The sequence below is a fragment of the Cetorhinus maximus genome, chromosome 18 (assembly GCF_964194155.1).
Source record: "Cetorhinus maximus chromosome 18, sCetMax3.hap1.1, whole genome shotgun sequence".
NCBI classification, from domain to species: domain Eukaryota; kingdom Metazoa; phylum Chordata; class Chondrichthyes; order Lamniformes; family Cetorhinidae; genus Cetorhinus; species Cetorhinus maximus.
In genome coordinates, this window is record NC_135896.1 from 78206968 (window position 1) to 78228218 (window position 21251).

At 44.3% G+C, this 21251-nt stretch overlaps 1 protein-coding gene across 1 annotated transcript; it reads left to right on the top strand.

Annotated features, from left to right (window-relative positions):
- Window positions 1-16054: 16054 nt before the first annotated feature.
- On the top strand, window positions 16055-20971 carry LOC144693415 (EEF1A lysine methyltransferase 3-like). The gene is made up of 3 exons (XM_078563293.1): window positions 16055-16225; window positions 17955-18066; window positions 20559-20971. Exons 1-3 carry the CDS (start codon window positions 16055-16057, stop codon window positions 20969-20971), a joined length of 696 nt encoding a protein of 231 aa, XP_078419419.1.
- The last annotated feature ends 280 nt before the right edge of the window (window positions 20972-21251 follow it).

Genomic DNA, 21251 nt, shown 5'->3' on the forward strand with positions numbered 1-21251 from the left:
CAAAATTACAGACCGCGTACTATGTAGTGAGTTTCAAACTAGCCAATGCTAGTTCAGTTCACACTATTGAAAAATGTCGCATACATTTATCTGATCTGACTTGAATCAGCATTGTTTTAATGTTCTAAAGTGTATTTCTAAAATGTAGTAAAAATAACTATATGCAGCTGAATAAACTGCGCCCTGTCCAGTACGTGTTTTATTTAACATGAACAAAAGGATGAGGACTCTTGAATAATAAATATTATTGCAATGCCGCAGTTTACTCACATGTGTGTCTGAACAGTCACTGATTCTTTACTTTGAGTTGATTTGTGCATGACTCCAGGACTAAGTGAGGTACCATAAGCCAAGGGATGAGACAGCCTCGAATCTGGAAGGAAAATATTCCAAATATCAACTAAAAAAGGTAAAAAATATTCTCCTTATCAGTAAATAATTTACTTTCTTCTTGTACCTTTTAAGTAGTGAAACGTCTCATGCGTCAGCATTAATAAACGAAGTTTGACATATAAGGAGATATTAGGACAGGTGGCCAAAAGCCCGGGAAAAGAGAGAGGTTTTAAGGGGCGTGTTTAAGGATAGAGAGCCAGAAAGTCCGGATACGGGAAGCAGAGTTTTGGATGAGCTCGCCTCAAAGCAGGGTACAAGGTGGGAGGTTGGTCAGGAGAGCTTTGGAAATTTCTGCCTAGAGGTGACAAAGCGATAGATGAGGGTTCCAGCTACAGTCCAGCTGAGGCAGGGTTCATGGTTCGTGATTTTGGTGATGGAGAGAATATGGGGTCAGAAGTTCACCACAGGGTCAAACGTCGGATATGACAGTCGATTAAGCATCCTGTCTGTAGTTTATTATTTTTTGTCTATTTTTAATTTTTTTTCGTGTTTTTCATCAAGAAAATGCCCATGCATTAGATGTACAACGGCTACGGCACACAGGCAACAAATCTTCTGGAGGAATTCAGTATACATCGTTGTCTCAGAACCTTAAATTGCAATCCCATTTACCCAGTTACTTTTGTACTTTGCATTATTTTTTGCGGGATAGGAAGAGGTGGTGTGGTTTGACGGTGAACTGTCGACGCTCACCATCTTTACCTCTGAAACAAAAACAGAAGAGTCATACGGACTCGAAACGTTAACTCTTTTGTTCTCCACAGATGCTGTTAGACCTGCTGAGTTTTTCCAGCATTTTCTGTTTTTGTTTCAGATTTCCAACATCCGCAGTATTTTGCTTTTTATCCTTACCTCTGACATTGGCGGCAACTGCAGGTTATCAGGCATGCGCAGATTAACCCAGAAATCATAAAGTTGCGATATGTCACTCTGCGCTTGGGCTCAATGCGCTGTCTCCTGCCAGAGCCACTATCACTGAAATGGGTAAGAATTTCAACTTTCCGTCTCCAACATTGTTGTTTGAAACCTCAAAAAGTTACACCTTGCTCAATCAGGTGCAACGGTGATGTGATTCATAAAATTTGATGAACAGAGCAGACCCTGAAAATAAAATTCTTTCTAATCGTGGAATGTTGTCAAGTGGTTCATTGGTAGCTTTTTAAAGCAATGTTTAATTAATAGTTACAAACACAGATTTAGCTTCTACCTTCACCCGATGTATGCCCTAATATTTCGTTAGCTCTATGTAAAAATTTAAAAAGTGATTTTATTTGAGTGTTCTTAGTTTCCTCGTCTTGGGTCTATGCACATCCTTTAATTTGATTGGCTGCTTGGACAGCTTGACCACACCACTTCAGTTCCATGCTGTGAATGCCCGGTAAAATGTGCTGCACTCGGTTGCAGAAACAGGCGCTGAATGTCTCGCCAGAGCGATCGCAAGATCTTGCGATGAGACTTAATTTGTGATAACGGAACGTCCTCTCTATGCCACTGACGGCAAAATCCGACCCTTTTTAAAATATTCTTTCACGGGATGTGGGCATCCTGGCTAGGCCAGCATTTTAATTGTCCATCCCTAATTGTCCGCCTTCTTGAACTGTTGCAATCCATGTTGTGTAGGTACACCCACAGGTCTGGTAGTGTGGGAGTTCCAGGATTTTGAACCAGTGACAGTGAAGGAATGGTGATACAGTTCCAGTCAGGGCAATGTGTGGCTTGGACAGGAACTTGCAGGTGCTGGTGTTCTCATGCATCCACTCCCTTGTCCTTCTAGGTGGTAAAGGTTGTGGGTTTGAAAGGTGTTGTCGAAGGAGCCTTGGTGAGCTGCTGCAGTGCACCTTGTGGATGGTCCACATTGCTGCCATTGTGCGTCAGTGGTGGAGCGAGTGGCTATTGAAGGTGGTGTTTGGGGGTGCCAATCAAGCCAGCTGCTTTGTCCTGGATGGTGTCAAGCTTCTTGAGAGTTGTGGAAGCTGCACTCATCCAGGCAAGTGGAGAGTATTCCATCACACTCCTGACTTGTACCTTGTAGACGGTGGACATGATTTAGGGAGTCAGGCGGTGACTCTCTCTTATTGGTGATGTCATTGCCTGGCCCTTGTGTGGCACGAAAGCTTACCACTTATCAGCCCAAACCTAAATGTTGTTCAGGACTTGCTGCATATGGGCACAGATTTCCTCAGTATCTAAGGAGCCGTGAATGGTGTTGAACATTGCGCAATCTGCAGCAAATGTCCCCATTTCTGATCTTATGATGTTTGGGCCTAACCTGAAGAACTCCTTCAATGATGAAGATCGGAGATGTTTGGTCTCCAACAACTACAACCATCTTCCTTTGTGCTAGGTATGACTCCAACCAGTGGAGAGTTTTCCCCCTGATTCTCATTCACTTCAGTTTTGCAAGGGCTCCTTGATGCCACAGTCGGTCAAATGTGGCCTTGATGTCAACGGCAATCATTCTCACCTCAGCTCTTATGTCCATGGTTGGACCAAGGCTGTCATGAAGTCATTTTGAAACGATTTTAGTAGCAGGGTATACAGCTGGATTATGTCATCAACTGGTTTGCCGGTTTTGCAGAGATTGGAAAAAACAATTTTTCACTATAGGTCCAAAAACAATTATAACTGATTAATTTGTTTTCAGCAAGAAATCAACCCTGTCAGTCGAATGTAGGCATTTTATTGGCAACTTAGCATTTGTCATCGGAGTCTCTGTGAATTTTAAATGCACGTTTTAAAACTTCTTTCTGACAATACATGTGGAAAAAATTAGGACCAACTAACTTCATTGAAGAAAATAGACCTCTCGAAACTGTGGGAAAACAACAATAACTTGTACTTATATAACATTTTTAACCTAATAAAACGTATGAAGACGTTTCACAGGAGCATTATAAAACAAAATATGACACGGGATACATGATGGTCAGATAACCACAAGCATGATAGTTTAACCGAGTGTTTGAAAGGAGGAAAATTAGATAGAGAGGCAGAGAGGTCTCGGGAGAGTGTTCCAGGGCTTAGTGCCTGAGGAAATGAATATGTGACCACCAATTGTGGAAAAATTCAAATCGCGAATGCTCAAGGGGTCTAAATTAGAGGAATGCAGGTATCTAGGAAGGTTGTGGGGCTGGATTATGTAACAAAGTTTGGAAGAGGCATGGCATGGATGGATTTAAAAACAGAAAGAGGATTTTAACAGGATTGAGCTTGAAAAGGAAAGCAGAGTCTGTGGAAGATCAGCCAGGAGTGCATAGAAAGGGTTAAGGTGTACTAGGTACACCTAGTAATGGCGGACCAACCAGTTAAATAGATTGGAGGAGATGGTGTTCTGCTCGGAACAGAGGAGATTCACGGGAGATTTGGTAGACGTGTATAATATATAACTGGTTCAGTTGATGTAGACAAAGAAAAGTTATTTCCATTAGCTGTTCTACAAGGGCAATGGTGCACAGATTTGAAGTTTTGGGAAGAAAGATGCAGGGGGCTATGACGAAGATTTTTTTTACACACTGGGTGGTGATGACCTGGAACTCATTGCCTGCAAGTGTAGTGGAAGCGGAGACAATCATTAATTTCAAAAAAAATTGGGCTTGAGGGAAATTAAATTGCAGGGCTACGCGGATGAACAGTGTGATGGAAATGACTGGGCTGCTCTACGGACAGTCGACACGGACTCGTTGGGCCGAATGGCCTCCTTCTGCGTCGTGATGGCTGCATTACTGTATTATCTTGTTCTCCATACTCCATTATCTACATTCACTATCTGCCCCAAGGTATCCACAAACGATTGTCCTGACCCTACCACCTCTATCCCGTTCTCCATACTTACTGTTCACATCCCGCCGTTAACACCATACTGTTCACAAGCCGTTGTTGAGATCCTTCTGTCTCTTCTGTCCACACTCTCTACATTGCGTTGTCCACACCCCCGTCCATGCCACCGTCCACGCTTCAGTGCCGACAGTGCATTATCCATAGGCCAGCTACATCCAACTATCCATCTTCAAAGTCCACACCAACTCTCCTCGTCCCACGGCCCACATCACATTGTCTACACCACATTGTCCACACAAAATGCCAACCTACCAACATCCACACTCACTATTCTTACTACACTGCCCACAGAGTACTTTCCACACCGAACTGCCTATAAAGCATTGTCCAAATTCTTCTGCTCACAAACTCGACTGTCAGCGCTACATTATCGAAGCAGCATTGTCCACTGTTCAAACATTATTGAGAGCACACATTCCTTGCCCCACAGTAGACATCCCACTGTCCACACGCTGCTGTCCATACTGAACTGTCCACACATCCTGCTGACCACACTGTACTGCCTAGAACAGATCATCTTATCTGTGCTTGTCTGTCCTAATTCACAGTCTACGCCATATTATCCATACCACACTGCCCATATTCATTGTCCATAGGGCAGTGCCTAACCACAGCGTCAACATTGCACTGTCCAAAGACACTGTCCACATCTCACTGTTCACACTCCACTGTCCCCACCACATTCTCCCAACCGACCCCATTTCACACGGCGCTCTGCACATCCCAACATCCACACCCGTCTATAGGCACCCCACTATTCAGGCTCACTATTCATACCAACCTCGACACTGCATTATCCACACAGCACTGTACAACTCGTATTGCTTACATCCCACTGTCCGCAGTCCACTGTCGGCACCTCATTTTCAACATCCACAACTGAGTACTCGGACCCCACTATCAATACCCCACTATAGACAGCGCACTTCCATCAAAGCAAAGGTTAACAATTCCCTGAGTATTTCTACTGTGGGTAACATCGAATCCCTCCTCAGATGGCAACACTGCAATTATTCAGTTCGCTGCTCACTTCACTGCTGCATCGACTAAGTTACATTCTCCAAACTCTATCATACAAATTCGTCGATTAACTTTCCTCTGATTCTAGACGTATGTAGGAGTGTCCACAATCTGCACGTCAAACTAACCCAAAAGAGTTGCATTCCTTGAACCCAGGAATGCTTTGTCACCACCTCCAGCCGGTGCCCGTTTCCCTGGTCGCTCACATTGCACCTTTGTTTTGCAACAATCGGCAACATGCTTTTATCAACAGAAATCGCAAGATGTAAGAATCTATGTTTGTGTAACCATACTCATGTCTTCACTGGGGAAATCTAGTTCTAGAATGAGAATAGTAAAACAATGGGGCATACCTCTAGATGGTGGCATGAGGCAAGAAAGGCCCTTAAGTGCATTGAGCACTAAGACTGCCTACAACGCATTATTTGATATTACGGAGGACAATAAGTGGCAACGTGTAAATAATGAATTTCAGACTCCAAAGATTCACACATTTTCAAATTGCAATGCATTTATGGCTTGTGTTGTAATGCTCAATACCGCTTCCTTTCAGGTCGCATGGGGATTTACCAGAGCATCTCCATCATGTTCTGTCCTAAGTGATGGAATTCTCCTTCAGCTGATTATCGTGTCTGCTGCTTAATCTATTTAGGCTACAATGATAAGCTATATCTAAGGAATTGGTTAGGAAGCAGTAGACAGCAGGAATAATATGTATGTACTGAATTAGGAACATGAGACTAGTACTGCCCCCCAGGACTCTGAGGCCTCTTTTGAGAGCAGAGGGCCACATATGTAAGTTTGCTGTCTACGGCAATTTAGGTAGCACAGTAAATAGTGTATATTGGAGTAGAAGCTACAAGATGACAATGTTTGATTAAGTGAGTGTGAAAAACTGAGGAAAATGAAGTTAAATATTATACATTGAGATCTCTTCCTCTTTGAACATAACAAATGTAGATCAGGATATTTTCTAAGTGGTGAATAATGATACAACCATACCATAGCACCTCAGTCACAAATCCTGAGATGTAAATGGCAGTAAGAATAATTTGTTTACATAGAATCATAGTTGGTAGAGACATAAAGACATTGGGATCAAACAAGCATTGAATCAGAAAATTACAGAATTGCCTATACACTCAATCATAGAATCATCCCTGTATCAGAGAATCATAAAACTGCAGAAACACATAAACATTGAAACAAATAATCCCAAGATCATAGAATCATAGGATAACAGAAGCATAGATATGTAGATCATAGGATGAGGCCATTTGACCCATTGAGAATGTGAGAGCTCTTTGAATGTGCAGTCCAATAAGTTTCACTACCCTGTCCTTTCCTCGGTAATCTTGCAACATGTTCCTCTATAAGTACCTATTTACTTCCTTTCATACACCTATGACCCAATTTTCCAGTTGGTGAAGTAGCAATAGTGCTCACTGCTGAGTTCAAATAAATTTGCCCACAAAGATCCACCGTTCTCTGTGGGATGGGTGCCATCTTTCTCAATGTTAATTTGAATCTGGCACCAAGCCAAAGAGATTTCCTAAGGTCAGTGATGTCATGAAGCGGGATAAACAGCCAATCATGTTGAAGGATTCTCATAGACAGCGGCCCAGGAAATAAAATGCACTGATTAACCTTAGCTTTACCTAAACTTTTACACAGAGTGAAAAAAAGATTGAGACATTCACATTAGAGGATGCAATATCACAAACAAATTTATTAAAATACTTTATTATATTAAGTATATTTTTATCACAATGGACACATTTGATAATATGCAGATATAAAATAAGTTTTTCAGGGTTACAGACATTGTTCAGCAGTAGTTATGACATAGTACACCATTAAACCCCAAGTTATTTGGCGAGGATGGGGATGGGGGCGAGCAGGAAGCTGGGTGGCAAATAGTGTTTAACAGTGACATTATGCCATAAAAGGAGGCGGTCTTATTAGTTCAAAGATTTGCAAATATTGCTGCATGCTGTAAATTCAATAACATTAATTCAAAAACTATAGCGCTGCAGAAAACGGTTGCACATTGGTAACATTACTGGACTAGCAATACAGAGGCCTGAGTTCGAAACCCACAGCAGCAACTAGCCGAATTTAAATTAACTTAATAAATCTGGGGGAGAATTTTCCTCCGTTGGGGGGGTGAGGGGTTGGTTGTTCTGGGGCAGGCAGGAACGAGCGCGAACCCGATCGGAGCCCACGATCGGGTGTGCGCCATCATTTTACGCAGTGGGGTGGCCAATTAAGGCCCGCCCAGCGTGATGCACACCCGGAAGTGTTAACCCCCCTCCCCCCACCCCCGTGGAGGAGGGGGAAATTGCCTGAGACGTTCCCTGCGCTTTTTTGCGCATGTGTGCAAAAGAACGTGGAGATCTCCCTGAGCCACGGAGGTGCCTCAGGGAGATTGGTTTCAGTGCCAAAGTTTGAAATGAAGGTTTGTAGCACGTTAAAACATGCCCCCTCATGTGCCACTATCACATGTCAAAGAATAAAAGTATACATTTTTACTAGATTTTAAAACACTTCATGAAGCCTCATCCCACCCATGGATGAGGTTTCATGAAAAACGCAAAGGCCGTCTGGGCTCTTCGCCTGCCTGCCAACCCTAAGGTTGGACGGGCAGCATTCTTAACAGCTTTAATGAGTTTCTTAAGGGCCTTAATAGGCCTTTGACAGTTCAGCAAACTGACAATCTAAATGACACAGGGTGATGTTGGGACACCCGCCCAACGTCACCGCGCGTCAGCGAGCAGGCCCCATCCCCACTTGCTGACGGGAAAATTCTTCCCCTGGAATTTTACATAAAAAACAATGGTAACCATGAATTGGATTGTCCTAAAAAGACGCTGGGTCACGAATGTTCTTTGAAGAAGAAATTCTGGTGTCCTTATTTGGTCTGGCCTACATGTGACTGCAGGCCCACACAATATGGTTGACTTTTAACCGCCTCCTGAAATGGCCTAGGAAGCAATTGAATTGTACTAAACCGCTACAGGAAAGCCAGTAAGGAATAAAATTGGATGGCACACCCTCGCCTGTCGATGCTGCAAAGTCCTCCTTATTAACTTCTGGGTGCTTGTGCAAAATTGGAGAGCTGTTCCCCAGATTTGTCAAGCAACAGCATGACATAATCATGCTCATAGCCAATACCTTATAGCCAATTTCCCAGACACCTCCATCACCATGCCTTAGTACACTGTGAACCACCAGCAGGAGAGACCCACAAGAAGTGACAATGCATAAGTTGAGGGAGTTGCGCTGGGAAACCTCAACATTGACTCCGGATCTCAGGAAGTCTCAAGGCATCAGATATCACATGGGCTGGTAGCCACCTGCTACCCTCCATCAGCTGATGAATCTGTGTCTTCCATGTTGGGCACCACTTGGAAGGAGCACTGAGATTTTCAAGGGCACAGAATGTACTTTGGGTGGAGTGCTTCAATGCTGTCCTAGTCCTGAAGGGTATCTGCTAGATTGGGCCTGTGGGAGGTGGTTAGGGAACGAACAAGAGTGAAAACCTCCCTGACTAATCGACCTGTTCAGATTCATCTGTCTGGAGCAAGCTCCATAGGCCTTATGAACTATTTTTTATGTTTTCATGTTATCATGGAGGTGTGGGACCTCCAGTCTGTCAGAGCTCCGATACCAATGCTTCACCCCGAAATGAGGCACGTGAGCTATGATCAATTTCATGTTTCATCAATGGAGTGGTGAAGTGAAGAACCGTTAGAAGATTGCACAGGCAAAAACATTAGGCAAATTATGTATCCGGATGTAACCTTATGCTCAAGGTTAGAGAGCTCCTTACTTTGTTCTGTTCTGACAGGAAGAAATGTATCACAACATTAACTTTAATTAAACGCTTTTTGTTCTGGCATGTATAATGTTTCAATGCATTCGATTTCCCATGTCTTGCGGATGCAACATGTTGGAGCATCATGAAAACGACATTTATTAGCAACTGATCCCTTTGTCTCTCGTTCCCCCTGCCCCTGTCTTCCTTGTGTTCTTGCATCTCAATTACTGATGACCGCATTTTACCATTAACTAGTGCTGATGCATATACTCAAGCATCCTCAAATTATGATGTTAAGTAGCATTGATTATTCTAATCTCTAACTCAGAACATTGCACCCATCTGAGCTACTGGTTGAGGACCCCAAATAATCTATGACTGTGCTCATAATTATAAGGGGTGGATGCATCAGGATTACCCACAGCATAACTGTTAAACATTTCACCAAATGGTCAATCACCCAGGTGCTCAATCTAAATTTGCAGCCTATAGTTCAAGTGCTTTAATTGTAATTCATTACAGGAATTGTCCCACAGTCTTCAGTGGAAACAATTCATTCTGGGACAAAATACTCCTCTCTGATCTTCTCGATTTATGGAATAAACAAGGTTTGGGCTCATGGGATTGGGGGTGGGGGAGGGGCATATATTACATGGAATCGGGATTTGTTAACAGGCACAAAGCAGAGGAGGGGCAAACGGGTGATTTTCGGAATAATAGCATTTATCTAATGGAGGGCTACGAGGAACAGTGCCTGGGCCTCACCTATTTACAATCCACACCAATAACTTAGGTGAAAGCAAAATACTGCGGATGCTGGAAATCTGAAACAAAAACAAAATTAGCTGGAAAAACTCAGCAGGTCTGACAGCATCTGTGGAGAGGAATACAGTTAATGTTTCGAGTCCGAATGACTCTTCATCAGAACTAAAGAAATATAGAAATGTGGTGAAATATAAGCTGGTTGAGGTTGGGGGGGGGGGGGGGGGGGGGGTGGATGGTGGGCCAGGTAGAGCTGGATAGAGGGCCAGTGATAGGTGGAGGCAAAGAAGAGATTGCCAAAGATGTCATAGACAAAAGGACAAAGGGGTGTTGACGGTGGTGATATTATCTAAGGAATGTGCTAATGGGGACATTAAGGGTAGAAAGCAGGACGAGCAAGTGGCAGATGGCCCAAGTGGGGGTGGGGTAGGGGGAAGGGATCGAAATAGGTTAAAAGGTGGAGATAAAACAATGGTTGGAAATAAATTTAAAAATAATAGAAATAGGTGAGAAAAGAAAAATCATCTTTGGCAATCTCTTCTTTGCCTCTACCTATCACTTCCTCCTACCTCCCCCTGGACCATGACCCCACCACTGAACATCAAGTCATTGCTTCCAGGACTGTCACTGACCTCATCTCCTCTGGAGACCTTCCCTCCACAGCTTCCAACCTCATAGTCTCCCAACTTCGGACGGCCCACTTCTACCTCCTACCCAAAATCCACAAACAGGACTGTCCCAGCAGCCCGATCATGTCAGCCTGTTCCTGCCCCACAGAACTCATTTCTTCCTATCTTGACTCCATTCTCTCTCCCCTTGTCCAGTCTCTTCTCACCTACACCCACAATTCGTCTGATGCCCTACATCATATCAACAATTTCCAGTTCCCTGGTCCCAACCGCCTCTTCTTTACCATGGATGTCCAATCCCTCTACACCTCCATCCCCCACCAGGATGGTCTGAGGGCTCTCTGCTTCTTCCTCGAACAGAGGCCCGAACAATCCCCATCCACCACAACTTTCCTCCGTCTGGCTGAACTTGTTCTCTCACTGAACAATTTCTCCTTAAACTCGTCTCACTTCCTCCAAATAAAAGTTGTGGCTATGGGTACCCGCATGGGCCCCAGTTATACCTGCCTTTTTATGGGGTATGTGGAACATTCCTTGTTCCAGTCCTACTCAGGCCCCCTCCCACAACTCTTTCACCGGTACATCGATGACTGCTTTGGTGCTGCTTCATGCTCTCGTCTGGACCTGGAAACATTTATTTTTGCTTCCAATTTCCACTCCTCCATCATCTTCACGTGGTCCATCACTGACACTTCCCTTCCCTTCCTTGACTCCTCTGTCTCAATTTCTGGTGATAGACTGTCCACCAATATTCATTACAAGCCTACCGACTCCCACAGCTACCTCAACTACAGCTCCTCACACCCTGCTTCCTGTAAGGGCTCCATCCCATTCTCATGCTCTCATGCCCACATGTTCATCCTTGGCCTGCTGCAATGTTCCAGCTCTACCTGTCCCACCCCCATCAAACAGCTTATATTCCACCTCATTTCTATTTTTCTTTAGTTATGATGAAGAGTCATACGGACTCAAAACGTTAGCTGTATTCCTCTCTGCAGATGCTGTCAGACCTGCTGAGTTTTTCCAATAACTTAGATGACAGTATGATGTATTCAAGTTTATTCACGATACACGGCTAGATGGGAAAGTAAACTGTGAGATGGATACAAAGGGATATAGGCCAGTCAGGTGGTTGGACAAGAAAGTGGCAGGCAGGTTATATTAAGGGAAGTGTAAAATTTTCCACATTACTATGAAGGAACTGAAGAAAAGCATAATGTTTCTAAAATAGTCAGGGGCTAGGGAATTTTGGTGTTCAGGGGGATTTGGGTGTCCCTGCACACAAAGCGCATATGGTTAGTATGCAGGGACAGCAAACAGTTTAGGAAGGCAAATAGTATTTAGGACTTTATTGCCAGAGTACAAGAGCATGGAAATCTAGCTGCAATTATATAGGGCTTTGTAGAACTCAGAGCCAGGGTACTCTGTTCGCTATTGGTCTCCTTAAATAAGGAAGGAAATAAATGTGTTGCATGGCACTACCACCATGCTAAATGGGATAGGTATCGAACATATCTTGCAATTCAAGTCTGGTCATCCATGAGGCACTGTGGACCAGAGGCAGCAGCAGAGATGTACTCAACCACAATCTGTAACCTCATGGCCCGGCATATCCCCCACTCTACTATTACCACCAAATGAGAGAAACAACCCTGGTTCAATGAAGAGTGCAGGAGGGCATGCCAAGAGCAGCACCAGGGATACTTAAAAATAAGCTGGCAACCTGGTGAAGTTACAACACAGGACTACTTGCGTGGCAAATAGTATAAGCAGCAAGTGATAGAGATAAGCAATTCCACAACCATTGGATCAGATCTAGGCTCTGCAGTCCTGCCACATCTAGTTGTGAATGGTGGTGGACAATTAAACAACGCACTGGAGGAGGGGGGCTCCACAAATATCTCCATCCTCAATGATGGAGAAGCCCAGCACATCAGCGCAAAAGATAAGGCTGAAGCATTTGCAAGAATCTTCAGCCAGAACTGCCGAGTGGGATATCCATCTCAGCATCTTACAGAGCTCCCCAGCATTATAGATGCTAGTCTTCAGCCAATTTGATTCACTCAACGTGATATCAAGAAACAGCTGAAGTCACTGGATACTGCAAAGGCAATGGGTCCTGACAATATTCTGGCAATAGTACTGAAGACTTGTGCTCCAAAGCTTGCTGTACCCTTAGCCAAGCTGTTCCAGCATAGCGATGACACTGGCATCTACCTGGCAATGTGGAAAATTGCCCAGCTATGTCCTGTACACAAAAAGCAGAACACATTTAACACAGCCAATCACCACCCCATCAGTCTACTCTCGATCTTCACTAAAGTGATAAAAGTGATCATCAACAATGCTGTTAAGTAGCACTTGCTTAGTAACAACCTGCTCATTGACACTCAGTTTGGGTTCCATCTGACCTCATTACAGCCATCATTCAAATATGGACAAAAGAGTGGAACTCCAGAGGTGAGGTGAGATGGCCTGCCCTTGCCATCGGGGCTGCATTTGACCGAGTGTAGCATCAAGGAGCCCTAGCAAAACTGGAGTCAATCGGAATCAGGGGGAAAACTGTCCACTGGTTGGAGTCATATCTAGCTCAAAGGAAGATGGTTGTGGTTGTTGAAGGTCAATCATCTCAGCTCCAGGACATCACTGCAGGAGTTCCTCAGGTTAGTATCCAAGGCTCAACCATCTACAGCTGCTTCATCAATGACCTTCCTTCCATCATAAGGCAGGAAGCAGGGAGGTTCGCTGATGATTTCACAATGTTCAGCACTATTCACAACTCCACAGTTACTGAAGCTGTCCATGTCCAAATGCAGCAAGATCTGGACAATATCCAGGCTTGGGCTGACAAGTGGCAAGTAACATTCACCGCACAAGTGCAACCCAATGGCCATGTCCATCAAGGGAGAATCCAGCCATTGATGTTCAATGGCATTACCATCACTGAATCCCCCACTGTCAACATACTGGGAATTACCATTGACCAGAAACTGAACTGGACTAGCCATATAGATACTGTGGCTACAAGAGCAGGTCAGAGGCTGGGACCCCTGCTACTGGTAACTCACCTCCTGACTCCCCAAAGCCTGTCCACTATCTGTGAGGCACAAGTCAGGAGCGTGAAGGAATACTTTCCACTTGCCTGGATAAGTGCAGTTCCAACACTCAAGAAGTTTAACACCGTCCAGGACAAAGCAGCCTGTTTGATTGGCACCCCCATCCACAAATTTTCACTCCCTCCACCGACAAACAGTGGCAGTAGTGTGTATCATATGCAAGATACACTGCAAAAACTCACCAAGGCTCCTTAGACAGCATCTTCCATACTCACAACCTCTACCATCTAGAATAACAAGGGTAGCAGATACATGGGGAATTCCACCGCCTGGAAATTCTCTTCCAAGCCATCACTATCCTGACTTGGAAATATATCGCCGTTCCTTCACTGTCGCTGGTCAAAATCCTGGAACTCCCTTCCCAACAGCACTGCTGGTGTCCCTACATCACAGGAACTGCAGCGGTTCAAGAAGGCAGCTCACCAACACCTTCTCAAGCCCACATCCCATAACATGAATTTTTTAAAAGGTGCATCAGAGGTTCACTATCTCGAACCCTGGGGTGAGAGAGTTGTCTTCTGATTTGAAATTGAACAGAGTAAACATATTCTGGAAGAATGAGACGTGGTCTGGTCGAAACATATAGCCTTAGCGGGCTTGACACCTAATTTGCTGAAAGGCCGCTTTCACTGGCTGCAGAGACTTGAATCAGGCGTCATAGTCTCAGGATAATGAGCTGGCCATTTAAGACTGAGACGAGGAGAAATGTCTTTACTCAGAGCGTTGTGAAACTTTGGAATTCTCTACGCCACGGCTCTGTGGATGCCAAATCTATGGTATATTCAAGTCTAAGATTAATACATTTTTGGATACTAATGGAATCAAGGGTAATGATGTTAAGACGGGAAAGTGAAGCTAATGTAGGAGGTTAACAAGATCTTATTGAATGCTGGAGCACGGTGGAGGGGTGTGTATAGTCGGCTCCTGATCCCATTACTTATTTGTGCGTTCTTATCTGACCTTCGAGGTACCCCCTGCTGATCAGGCCTGTCCCATCCACGACCTGATGTAGAAGATTCAGTAACCCTCGCCTTATCCCTGTTCTTAACGTATTTGTTACGTCAGCTTTAGCGAACTGGCATTAACAGCTTGGGGATAAAGGGCACATTAATGTCAATTTGGATTTATTTATATGTCAAATCGAGACCCTCTTTAATTATGGTTTCAGCTCTTCTGCCACAATTCGACTTTGTCATCCCTCAATTAATTTTGCAGCAGCCATTTGCTATCGTCCAGAATGGCACGAGGTATCTGGCGTAGATGTGGCCGAAAATGAAATTCATTGCGACGCTCCTATTATTCAGAGAATAAACACGCAAACAATTGTTTCCCAGGAGCAGTAGAACCCTCGAAACCATTTAAAATACACGTGGGCTTCGCATTTGACCTGCCAACCAAGATAGTCAACCTTATAATAATTGAAGGAAAAACCCAAAAGATCCTCTTGGAGTACTGATATCCATGGCCATAAAACTCAAGCACAACTCTTATATCATCCATATAGTCATAGATTCCACAACAAAAAAAAACAAGAGTTATATCTTGGAAAGGAGGGAGTGACGATATAGCTTAGATGCCCCTGAAGCAGAAAATGGTGAGTGGATAGAATGGTCTGCCAAGGGAAGCAGTGGGTGTAGGAATACGAGCCAACTGCGGATAAGTACATTGATAAAATGTGAAGAGATTGATATGAAAAATATGGTGGGATATATTCGCTATACAACGGACCGGCGAAAAGAGCGACAAAGGTCTCATCCATTGTTTTTATATTCTCTACATTTCAATCCCAAATATTTCGCTGAGATTCAACATTGAAATAGTTACGCACCTTTCTAAAAGCTATAAACTGGGTTACCTAGAATTTTAAGGAAACGAATCGCAAAATGTATATTAGTACACCGCGGTTCAATTGTGAAAATCAACTCTTGGTTCTAACAAGTAGGCCTGATACCCCGGCTGAATGGTAGCATTTCAGCCTCTGAACTGAAGGTCTTTGGCTCAGATTCAGGCAGAACTCGAGCATATAATCCAGATAACAATCCACGTCAGTATACAGCGAATGTTCTGATGTTGATGGCATTATTTCTGTTGATCCTGATGACATTGAAACAAGGAGCTCTCTTTCTGAGTGCAAAGGAACCAATGGTATTACTTATTAGGCAAAAAGTAGCAGCACTGTTCTGCCGATGCCCTCGCCAATATTACTTGTCCGATTGCTTAACTCATGACTGCAGGATTTTGTGATGCACAAAACTGACAAAATGTTTCATGGAAAGGCAACCGTAATAACGCATGATTGGCTATGACGAGATCAGGGACGTCCCAATGACGCGTTGGGAGTAGGATGAGGCTTTGCGGGAGATGGTGGGTGGAGCTTTATATAAATGCAGGATCCTATTTCAATCGGACGCCTGAAGCGAATCCCCTTGCGGGTCACAGAACATCCACTGTGGGCTTCCTGAGGTAGATTAAGCATTATGACCACCGCTACGTGCCAGGAGAATATCAGCGACGAAGCCACAAAAGACAGGAATCAGTCTTCGATCTACTACATCAACCAGGACAACTACGAGTTTTGCGGATACAACTTAAAGATCGCTCGAAATACGAGCGCTAACCTGGGCGTATCTGCTTATGTCTGGGATGCAGTAAGTGCGCTGGATTTAGTCAAATAAAAGGAAAAGCCGGTCTGTCACTTTTATACATTAGCCAGTCCTTTTCAAAAATCTCCATCTGTTCTTTGTTGCAGTGGGTTTGAAACTGTCCTCTGTTTCGCTCTTTCTCAGAAATTTGGGATTTAAAAATAGATCAGTATATAGCGCGGAATCTTGTGCCTTCCCCCGCGGCGAGTTTCGTGGGGGTGGCATTTAATTGGGCGGGAGGGTCTGGACGGGGAGCTGCCACTTCAGGCCAATGCGCGCCTTCTACCCCGACCCCCTGCCAATTGAGTCTCTAGAGTGGGGAATAAACGCCCACGTAAGGGCCTCATCCCGCTGCCCCTGTTTTTAACCGAGCGTTGGCTGGGGCGGGGGGCGGCGATTGCTCGTCATATGGGGAGCACAACAACCATACCTTGGGGTGTTTGCTTCTAGGGCCCCCGGGGGTCCTTCGTTCAAAAGCACTTAGTGTCCGATCAATGGAGCTGGCATCGGGAAAGGGGGAGCGGGGACATTTAGAGCCAACCCCGCCCTTGCTGCCGAACCCCTTCCCCTGCGACCCCTTTCCCGCCATCACTAACCTGTGCCTCGGTCCCTCCACCATCCGAAGCCTCGGATAGGTGTCCTATCTGCAGCAGCCACCGCTTCCCCATGGCCCTGCTAAATACAGAAGAGCCGCTGGCCTCTGCTTGGCCGGCAGCTCTCAGCAGACGAGGATTCCGCCCCCGTGGTCCTTGATTTCGGGGTAAGGCCCGTCTCTGGCCTGTTCCGTGCCTGAGTGGCACGGGGTGCGGCGGGCCTTCCCGGAAAGGAGTGACACGGGGGCCGAGACCCCCGCACCTCCACAATCCGCCATATGACTGTCGGGGATCTGAATTCCTCACGCATATTTGAAACTGAAGAAAGTATTTTTCCCGACTACCTGGTCCTAAGCCTTGTCCATTGTAAAGGTTTGAAACTCTTAAAGCTGATTAAACAGCTTGATCTCACTCGTGCTAGTTGGGATGTTGTTTTGTTTTCACCGGAAGATTCTGACCTTTGCGACCTTGCCCCAAATAGTCATTCAACAAGCGCGAGGCCCGACGCTGAGCAGCTACATGTTTGCTCTACGAAAACAGAATTACCTGGAAAAACTCAGCAGGTCTGGCAGCATCGGTGGAGAAGAAATCAGTTAACGTTTCGAGTCCTCATGACCCTTCGGCAGAACATGAGGACTCGAAACGTTAACTGATTTCTCCTCCACCGATGCTGCCAGACCTGCTGAGTTTTTCCAGGTAATTCTGTTTTTGTTTTGGATTTCCAGCATCCGCAGTAGCTTTTAGCTTTTTGTTTTTACATGTTTGCTCTGTCCGGTTCTATCTTCACAATGTCCTCACATCAGGTCAGGATCCTCGAGGCAATAGTTAAGAGGCTAAAATAGTGCACACTGATGAAACGTAGTAAATTCCCGGTCTTTGAAATTGAGTAGCACAACAACATGCTGCACGGGGCCATCGAAACAGCTATGTTACTATGTTGAAAGTTGGCCGAGGGAGTCGGTGGGTAGAGGTGCCACGATCATAAATGACAGTTAACGAGTGAAAACAGTTTCCACCGGCGTTCTTTTATATGTGCAGGCAAGTGTTTACACCCGTAGCCCACACAGATTTGGCAGCAGACATTGGAACACAAATGCGAGGAATATATTATCCTAACGTGCGCGTGTGTTCACTATTTCCAGGGGATTGCTCTTTGCCGCTACTTTGAAAAGGAGAACATTAATTTTACTGGGAAGAAATTGATTGAGCTGGGATCGGGCACCGGAATTGTGGGGATTTTAGCAGCACTACTAGGTGAGTGACAGGTGGAATTGCAATGAACTTTATCATTTTGTTGATGTCAGGAAGGAATACGGGCGATAATGATAAGGCTTGTAAAGTAGTATCGCCAGCCTCTGAGTGATAGGCGATATGAATAACTTCCATCAACAACCACCTCCCCTACCCCCAGACCCCACCTATGAACATGGGTTTAAGTGGAGTTCCTTGCAAGTCATTACTGTAACCTTCAACTTGTTAAGTAATAATTTGAAAAGCGATGTAAGTGACCCACAATAAGTTTCAAAATGCCATTATCATCACAGGAAATGAAAACAATCCACCCTTTTCCCCCTATATATTGACATTGGCCTGAGCAATGTGTCCATGTTAGCATATTTGAGTCCTCACAGTCACTGCCAATAACCAGTACTAGTATTGTGTTTGGCAGTTGACACTTGCATCCTCTGTAATTGCAATGCATGTAAGTGGCATCCGATAAATGACATCGAAATAGAATAGAAAATATGTTCAGAATATCAAGGATACGATTTAATTGCCCCCTGGTTTCGGGGAATTCAACGCGTTGTTTCGGGAAATTGGAGTTAAGAAAGATGGTAAAGCACAGCAAGACTTGTAGGTCTAATGGCAATGGTGATGAAGTGCTTTAATAATCGCAACTGCATAATTACAGACATAAATACAGAATGCTGGATTACGAAAACTTTTATCGAATATGTCCGGCCCCGTCAGATGAGGCAGAAACACATGTCTTCCTGATCCAGTTTATCTGCGTTCTTGATAGCGATTTTTCAATATGTCCAGTTTATTTCAATCCCCAAATCTAAAGGCTCAATATTTCTTTTTTGGGGGGTTATACTGTGAAAACAAAAATTCTAGTCGACTAAACTCGTAAGTAATGTAAACTAAATCGCCGAATTTTAAAGAGGTGTAGCAACAGAGAGATCTATGGTTCACATAACGTAAATCTTTGAAGATGACCAAACTGGTTAAGAAAGCCGCGGGGGAAAAAAAAACACGCGGGATAATTGGTTTTATGAATAGAGGCGGAAAGTACAAAATGAAGGAAGTTATGATGAAGGTTTATAATTCACTGATGCGGGCTCAGTGAGGGCATTGTTTCCAATTCTGGGTACCACACTTTAGAAAAGATGTGAAGGCCTTGGATAGCTGCAGTGGTGATTTTCCAGACTTGATGAGCTTCAGATGGGGAGAGGTTAGAGAAAGACTGTTCTCCTTAGAGCAGAGAAAATTAAGAGATTTAATAAGGCGTTTAAAACTATGAATGTGACTTGATCGAGCAGGCTGGGAAGAACTGTTTCCGCCAGCAGAATGGTTGTTAACTAAAGGACACTTTGAGATAATTGGCAAAAAAAAAAATCTATGGCTGATATTAGGAGCGTTTTTAACTCAGCATATTGTTACAATTTGCATCGCATTGCCTGAAAAGCTTTTGGAAAGAAATTTACTGGTAACTTTCGAAACTTACATATGCTTGAAATTGCGCAACGTGCAGGGCTCTGAAGCAACAGCAGAGGAACAGGTTTAACTGGATAATCCTTTCAAAGAATGGATGAGTCGACTGGACTCCCGTGCTATATGATTTTATGCATTATAACAGAACCTTTTTCTGCCATTTGGGGACTGTTTGTGGGTAAGGCGAGTTCGAATGGCCTTTAGTGATTGCAATTGATAGTTTATCTCATTAAAGCTCAACTTTGAAAATTTTTCCACACTTATAAATTATAACCCGCTAACCAAATCGCTTCCAAATTAAATAAATGCCTAATTGAGCTTGTGATGAACGGTTTGCTAGCCCTTGCAGCGTGACGAGAAAGGGCGAAATCGTTCTGGTAATTGGCACATGGTGACGTCTGCTAGGAGGGGAGGCGTGTAGTGCTTTAAGGCTTTTAGCTAATAAGCGACAAAAGGAGAAGATAGATAATTCATTAACGAAAACTAGTGAAAGGAGCTCAGTCAAACAGAACGCATTATCCTGCGGTGAGGTGGGGAGAGGTTCCAGCTTCTGTCCGCGGAGCACTTCAAATCCGAGTCTCATTCCAGTTCCCGCCTGATCATTTGGCTCATAGGCGATGCCACCTACTCAAGTGGAAATACGCGACTTTCCAGTAGTCAATAGTTTTGGGAAAGGTTAGTGGAGCAACTGAGATCGATTGCCTTCTCCGCGCGCTTTAAAACAAAACATACTTCTTTTTTTTAGTCAATCTAATTTTATATTCCGCTGGACCGTTCCCTATTTAGATCATTTTCAGTATATTTGCCCCCTAACATTTGAGTCAGTGCCTTGTAGGATCGTAATGATCCCAGTGGTATCTGTGATTGCATCCAAGAGTCTATCACTGTCTCAGGCGATGTGTACTCAAGGGATTACTCTTCTTGGGGGGACCGTTCCCTTTTGCCTCTGTGTTTGCCAAAGAGGATTAAAACCGTGTTGTCAAGGGCAAACCATTAATGTTGATGGATAATGTTTCTCTTCTTCTTGTCAGGTGGAAATGTTACCTTGACAGATCAACCGAACATACTGCAGCAAATAGAATACAACATCTCCGCCAACATCCCCTCTGCCTGCAGACACCGTTTAAATGTCCGTCCCCTGACTTGGGGTGAAGATCACACTAACTTTCCTAACGATTATGATTTCATCCTGGGTTCGGATCTTGTTTACAGCTCAGTTTATTACTCTTCGCTAATAAGAACATTGCATTATCTCGCTAATCCGGATACCGCTATTTATCTATCTTCCGCATTCCGAAAAGGAAATGGCTCCCTCTCTTTCCATGAAGTGCTTCTACCTGAGTATTTTGACTGCCTGGTTGTTGACAGATTAGCGGACAAGGATATTACTGTGTACAAAATGTCCAGAATTGGTAGAGGTCCTGAGGATTGGTTACTAGCATAAATACTAAAATCCGCTGATCAAAGACACTGACACTGATGTTCATAAGAGGGACTCATTCTCTCTGTTTCTTCTTCAAAAGTCGGAATCAAGATTCTTTAAGGTTATACTTTACCCGCCTACTGTCCCAATTCTACTGTATGGTTCGTAATCTTCCAGGCTCCGGCACTCTTTTGCTTTCTCTGTGTAGTACCGTTTGCCATACCTGACTATCGAGAGAGTGCTAGCGAGCTGATTAAGTAAGGGGATTCCAGAGCTAAGCCAAATTCTGTGCACGCTTCTC

Bases quoted from the DNA above. Each gene is read 5' to 3' on its own strand.
- LOC144693415 (XM_078563293.1), top strand. From the start codon at position 16,055: ATGACCACCGCTACGTGCCAGGAGAATATCAGCGACGAAGCCACAAAA. The intron at 16,226-17,954 runs GTAAGTGCGCTG...CACTATTTCCAG, and splicing joins CTGCTTATGTCTGGGATGCA to GGGATTGCTCTTTGCCGCTA. The intron at 18,067-20,558 runs GTGAGTGACAGG...TCTTCTTGTCAG, and splicing joins GATTTTAGCAGCACTACTAG to GTGGAAATGTTACCTTGACA.